This window comes from Colobus angolensis, unplaced genomic scaffold (assembly GCF_000951035.1).
Source record: "Colobus angolensis palliatus isolate OR3802 unplaced genomic scaffold, Cang.pa_1.0 Scaffold87, whole genome shotgun sequence".
Lineage (NCBI taxonomy): Eukaryota > Metazoa > Chordata > Mammalia > Primates > Cercopithecidae > Colobus > Colobus angolensis.
Genome location: NW_012122598.1, coordinates 2,367,290 through 2,373,329, shown reverse-complemented (window position 1 = coordinate 2,373,329; position 6,040 = coordinate 2,367,290). Strand labels below are relative to the sequence as shown.

The window sequence follows — 6,040 nt, the reverse complement described above, 5'->3', positions numbered from 1 at the left end:
CGATCTCAGCTCACCACAATCTCCGCCTCCCAGGCTCAAGCCATTCTCTTGCCTCAACCTCCCGAGTAGCTGGGATTACAGGCGCCCACCAGCACGCCTGGCTAATTTTTTTGTATTTTTAGTAGAGGCGGGGTTTCACCATGTTGGCCAGGCTGGTCTTGAACTCCTGACCTCAGGTGATCCACCCACCTCAGTCTCCCAAAGTGCTGGGATTATAGGCATGAGCCACCGCATCTGACCCCCTTTCTTAAAAGACAATTCCTATGGCCTCCTGACATTGCCTTCTGCATTTCTTGCTATCTCTCTGGCCACTTCTTTCCAGTCTTCTTCCTTGAATCCTTTTTATCTACTCACCACTTACACCTGTCATCCTTATCTTCTTGGTGGGCCATGCTCTCCTTTGAGACTCTAATGCACTGTCACAGATTGCAAGCATCTCCCATACAGCTCAAGGGGTGCATGCACTTGTGAAAGCCACCCACAGAGGCCAGATTAAGAGCTTTGCTCTTCAGTGTTAGGATTCCCACCTCCCTGCCTCCACCTCTTCAGGCCAATTCCCATCCACTCTCAGGGATGATGACTCCCAGATCATTATCTCCAGACTCTCCTCGGAGCTACAGACCCATGTTTCTAATTGCTGCCTGGATGTCCCACCCAAGCCTCAAACTCACAGGAGCCAAACTCAAGTCATTATCCAACGCCATCCTTCAGGTCTCATTTCCTCTCATAATTCCTCTCTGGTGGACATCACTGCCTCCAAAGCAAGAAGCCTGGAGTCAGCAAAAATGCTGAGGATGGCACTAGAACCCCTCTCACAGGATTTCTATGTTAAATAATGTGATACATGTAAAGCACATAGAATGGTGCCTGATGCATCATAGATGCTCAGTGTTAGTTATTGTTGTTACTATTATTGCTGCTTATTTCCCCTTACATCCAATTAGACACAAAGTCCTGCCCATTCTATCATCTTTATTTATTTATTTATTTTCTTGAGATGGAGTTTCCCTCTTGTTGCCCAGGCTGGAGTGCAATAATGCGATCTAGGCTCACCGCAACCTCTGCCTCCCCGGTTCAAGCGATTCTCCTGCCTCAGCCTTCCAAGTAGCTGGGATTACAGGCATGCGCCACCACGCCCGGCTAATTTTGTATTTTTAGTAGAGACAAGGTTTCTCCACGTTGGTCAGGCTGGTCTCAAACTCCCGACCTCAGGCGATCCGCCCACCTCAGCCTCCTGAGTAGCTGAGACCACAGGCATGCACCACCACACCTGGTTAATATTTTTGTTTTTTGCAAAGACAGAGTCTTGCTATGTTGCCAAGCTGGTCTTGAGCTCCTGGGCTCAAGCAATCCTCCCACGTTGGCCTCCCAAAGTGCTGGCATTACAGGCAGGAACCTCTGTACCCAGCCCCTAAATTTCCTTTGAATCTATTTTCTTCTGTATATTTCCACTGATTCTGTCTTAGTTTAAGCCATCGTTACTACTAAGCTAGATGATTGCAGTAATCTCCACTCTTGTCTTTTCAAATCTTTCCAAGACATCCGGCTAGAATGTTCTTGTCAAAATGCAGTTCTGATCATGATGCTTCCCCTCTTCAAGCTTCAGGGTGTCCCCAGATTCTAAAATAGTTTTCCGCAGTTTTTGGTACTTTCCTAGGGAACTTGTTATAGAGATCCAGCCCCAATCCCAGAGAGTATTATTCTGCAGGTCTGGGATGATATTGGGCACCTGCATTCATGACATGTTCCCAGTCATAGCTGGTACAAAACAAAGTTGAAAAGCCAGGCAGTGCAAACTCTTCAAGGTCTACAAGGCTCTTCTTGACCTGGTCTTCACTAACCTTTCCCACTTCATTTCCCACCTCTTCCTTTTTCCACTACTCATTGGCTCCCCATATATTGCATATATATATTTGAGGTGACATTTCACTCTTGTTGCCCAGGCTGGAGTGCAGTGACATGATCTCGGTTCACAACAAACTCCACCTTCCAGTTTCAAGCAATTCTCCTGCATCAGCCTCCCGAGTAGCTGGGATTACAGGCACCCGCCACCGTGTCCAGCTAATTTTTGTAATTTTAGTAGAGACTGGGTTTCACCATGTTGGCCAGGCTGGTCGCAAACTCCTGACCTCAAGTGATCCACCTGCCTCGGCCTCCCAGAGTGCTGGGATTACAGGCATGAACCACCACTTTTTTTTTTGAGATGGAGTCTCACTCTGTCACCCAGGCTAGAGTTCAGTGGCGCCATCTCAGCTCACTGCAACCTCCGCCCCCTGGGTTCAAGTGCCTGCCTCAGCCTCCCATGTAGCTGGGATTACAGGCACCTGCAACCGCACCCGTCTAGTTGTATTTCTGGTAGAGACAGGGTGTCACCATCTTGGCTAGGCTGGTGTTGAACTCCTGACCTCATGATCCACCCATCTCGGCCTCCCAAAGTGCTGGGATTACAGGCTTGAGCCACCGCGCCCGGCCAATGCACAGTTCTTAATGGGGCCTAACAGCTTCTTTGTCTCTTCCAGCCCTCTGTCTTAGAGGACAGGAGGTGGAACCTGCCAACAAAGGGACCCAGGTTCACATTCCAGGGCTGCCTTTCTCTCCCCCTCCGGGCCCATTACTCTGAGCTGGGCCCCGGGTAGGGGATGAAGGAGGAGAAAGGAGGCAGTGTTCTCATGTTCTCTGTGTCCCTGGGAAATTCCCCACCTCCCTGCCAAGCTCCCTCCTAGCAGGCTGGTGAGACCTGCCCTGGAGACAGGCTGGTGCGAGAGGCCCCCTCTGCAGAGTGGAAGAGGGTGACATCATTGCCTGTCCTGAGCCTCCTAGACATATACACACTCTCCCTCTGCCTGGTGTGTCCCTGCCCCCTACCACCTCTCCTGCTCGCTCAGGTGTCCTCTCCTGTGCCCAGCCAGATTGATCTTCTACAAACATTGCTTTGATCCTGTCACTCCCCAGCTCAGAGCTTCCCATTGCCTTCAGAATAAAGGTCAAATTCCTCATCTGGTGGCTGAGGCTTAGCCTTCCCCACCTGGCACTAGCTGCCCTCCCCACCCCACCCCAGGACTGTGCCCTCCTCTCTTGAAGCACCTCCTTGTCACCTGCACCTGTTGAATGAAACCTTACCCTTCCTGCAGGTCCTGGCTCCAGCTCACCTCATTCATTCCGCAAACATTTGCTGAATGAAAATCATGCATCAGGCACCTCCCCACAAAGCCTGCCCCAGTCACCTCTGCCAGAAGTGGCCACTCCAATAGAGACCCCAAGAACAGGGCTTTGTTACACTCCTGGACTGGATTACACTTGCTGTGGGCATGTCTGAACTCCCCTCCTTGATTGCAAACCTGATCCACAGTCATTTAGCATGCATTGAACATCCACTATTAATGAGGCATTTTCCATATTTATCTCATTTGACCCTCACAAGGACCTTGGGAGTTCAGTCTTCTTATCGTTATTTACAGATGAGGAATCCAAGGCTCCGAGAAGTAATGTGCGCAGCAAGTAGTAGTCAGGGCTCAAACCGGAGTCCTGGACCCTAAGTCCAGGGCCTGTACATCAGCATCAAGGCACCTTCCTCAAAAGTAGGGGCATGTCTTATACATGTTTCTGCTTCCCTCCACACCCAGCACAGGAACTTGTTTGATTCACTGAATGAATGAATGAATGAATGAATGAATGATTCAATTCTACCCCATGAGTCCTCTTCTCTACTCTGACCCTATCTCCTCTCTCCCACATTACTTTTTTCCTATCTTCTGTCCCTTACCCTGGACCCCAAGGATTCCCACCAAGGGAAGAAAGAAGCTGTGATTGTTTCATGGATAGCAGAGATGGGAGCTAAGCCTCAGAAGGGTGTCCACAGCCTGGACACAGCCCAGGGAGGAGATTCAGGACAGGAAGACCCCTTCTCCTTCACCACCACTTGGTTTGATAGACCCAGGATAGTCCCAGTCCTTCTCTCCAACCCTCCCCAACTCCAGCAGGAAATAGGTGGGCCCGAGGGAACAGCAGGACAAGCTAGAGAACAGTGAGAGAGCGAAGAGGGGCCCAGATTCAGTGACTCACCACCCTTGGGCCTCCCCTGGGGAAAGGGTGGGGAGTCTGGACACTCGGAATTCCTGCCTGTCCCTAGGGAGACACTTGGGTGTTAGGAGGCTGAACAGGAGGAGGAAGAGCTCTGTTTGTCCCAAACTAAGGGGTGGCCATGGCAACAAGGCTGGAGCCATCGGGGCTGGGAGCAAAGGTCCTAGCCAGGGGTGGAGTCGCGAGGGCCCTGCTGCCTGCCTGCCAACTGGGCCACTGTCCATACCATGCCAGCCAGGACTTCTCTGACTGAGCACCCCCTTGTGGGCAGAGCTGAACCTGAAATCTGGGGAGGGGTAGTCCTGAGGGGGAAGCCACCCGCTTTACAGATACACATATTCTTGTCCTCTCCCAGTCCCTCCATGTGTCTTCTCAACTGCAACTAGAGACAGACTCTAGAATAGGGAGCGCTCGGCCAGGCACAGTGGCTCATGCCTGTAATCCCAACACTTTGGGAGGCTGAGATGGGTGGATCACCTGAGGTCAGGAGTTCGAAATCAGCCTGGCCAACATGGTGAAACCTGTCTTTACTAAAAATACAAAAATTAGCCAGGCTTGGTGGCAGGCACCTGTAATCCCGGCTGCTTGGGAGGCTGAGGCAGGAGAATCACCTGAGAGGTGGGAGGTTCAGGTTGTGGTGAGCCAAGATTGCGCCATTACACTCCAGCCTGGGCAACAAAAGCGAGACTCTGTCTCAAAAACAAAAACAAGAACAGGGAGCGCTCTTGGCCTGTGTGCCAGGGAAAAGAAGGCATGGAGAACGGAGTCTGCTGCTGGGAAGAGGGTAGGTTGGAGGTGTCAGTCTGGGAAGGCTTCCTGAAGAAGAATGTCTCAGGCTAAGGAAAAGACAGTAGAGGCTTCAGAGCAGAAGAGTGTGTCTCCTCCGCTGGTGTGAGAGACCAAAGCAATGTGGCTGGAGTCACGGATGGCACCATCCCTCCTCTTCTGCTAGTCACCAGAATCTTGGTGTCCCAAGGAGCCCCCAATGCTGCCACCACCATCCTTAACAATGCCCCTTATCATTATGCATATACATTCCCACCCTCACCTCCCCTCAGAGGTGGAGATAGCACTTCCTCTGCCCAGGGCCAGGCCTCCACTTGTGCTCTGATCCACACACCCCTCCCTTCACACACAGAACCTTGTCTCATCAAATAGTATCTCTCCCTTGCCATACTCCTCCCACCCCCATCCTAGGCTGAATTTTATTCCTCTCTACTTGTAGCCATGCTCATGTCACTTCCTCCTTTAAAAAAAGAAAGAGAGGGGCTGGGCACAGTGGCTCACGCCTGTAATCCCAGCACTTTGGGAGTACGAGGAGGGCGGATCACCTGACGTCAGGAGTTTGAGACGAGCCTGGCTAACATGGTGAAACCCCATCTCTACTAAAAATACAAAAAATTAGCGGGGCTTGGTGGCTGTAATCCCAGTTACTTGGGAGGCTGAAGCGAGAGAATTGCTTGAACCTGGGAGGCGGAGGTTGCAGTGAGACAAGATCATGCCATTACACTCCAGCCTGTGCAACAAGAGTGAAACTCCATCTCAAAAAACAAAAATAGAAAGGGAATCATCCTTGACCAATGTCCTGCACCCACTACAGCCCTCTCTCCTTGCCTCTACAGTCAAGCTTCCCAACAGGGGAGACCATACCCATTCTCAATTTTCACCTCCTACATCCTCAACCCTAGCCACCATCCATGGAAACAGCTAAACCAATGATCAACTCCCAGCCAAATCTGATGGACTCTTTTCTTTTTTTTTTTTTTTTATGAGACGGAGTCTCACTCTGTCATCCAGGCAGGAATGCAGTGGCGCGATCTCGGCTCACTGCAACCTCCACCTCCCGGGCTCACACCATTCTCTTGCCTCAGCCTCCCGAGCAGCTGGGACTATAGGCGCCTGCCACCACACCCGGCTAATTTTTTGTATTTTTAGTAGAGACGGGGTTTCACCATGTTCA

General features: G+C 51.1%; 1 protein-coding gene across 3 annotated transcripts in view; it reads right to left on the bottom strand.

The window, feature by feature from the left end:
* The window catches only part of KRT8 (keratin 8, type II), a 52,282-nt gene that overhangs the window by 28,218 nt on the left and 18,024 nt on the right, over window positions 1–6,040 (bottom strand). Inside the window, exon 1 of one of the 3 annotated variants that reach the window (XM_011930558.1) lies at window positions 3,121–3,240. The exons of the other annotated variants lie outside the window; for them this stretch is intronic. Within the exon in view, the coding sequence (XP_011785948.1) occupies window positions 3,121–3,191 (71 nt within the window). The 5' untranslated portion in view covers window positions 3,192–3,240. Of the gene's footprint in view, window positions 1–3,120; window positions 3,241–6,040 lie in introns of those variants that run through there. 3 annotated transcript variants of the gene reach the window in all.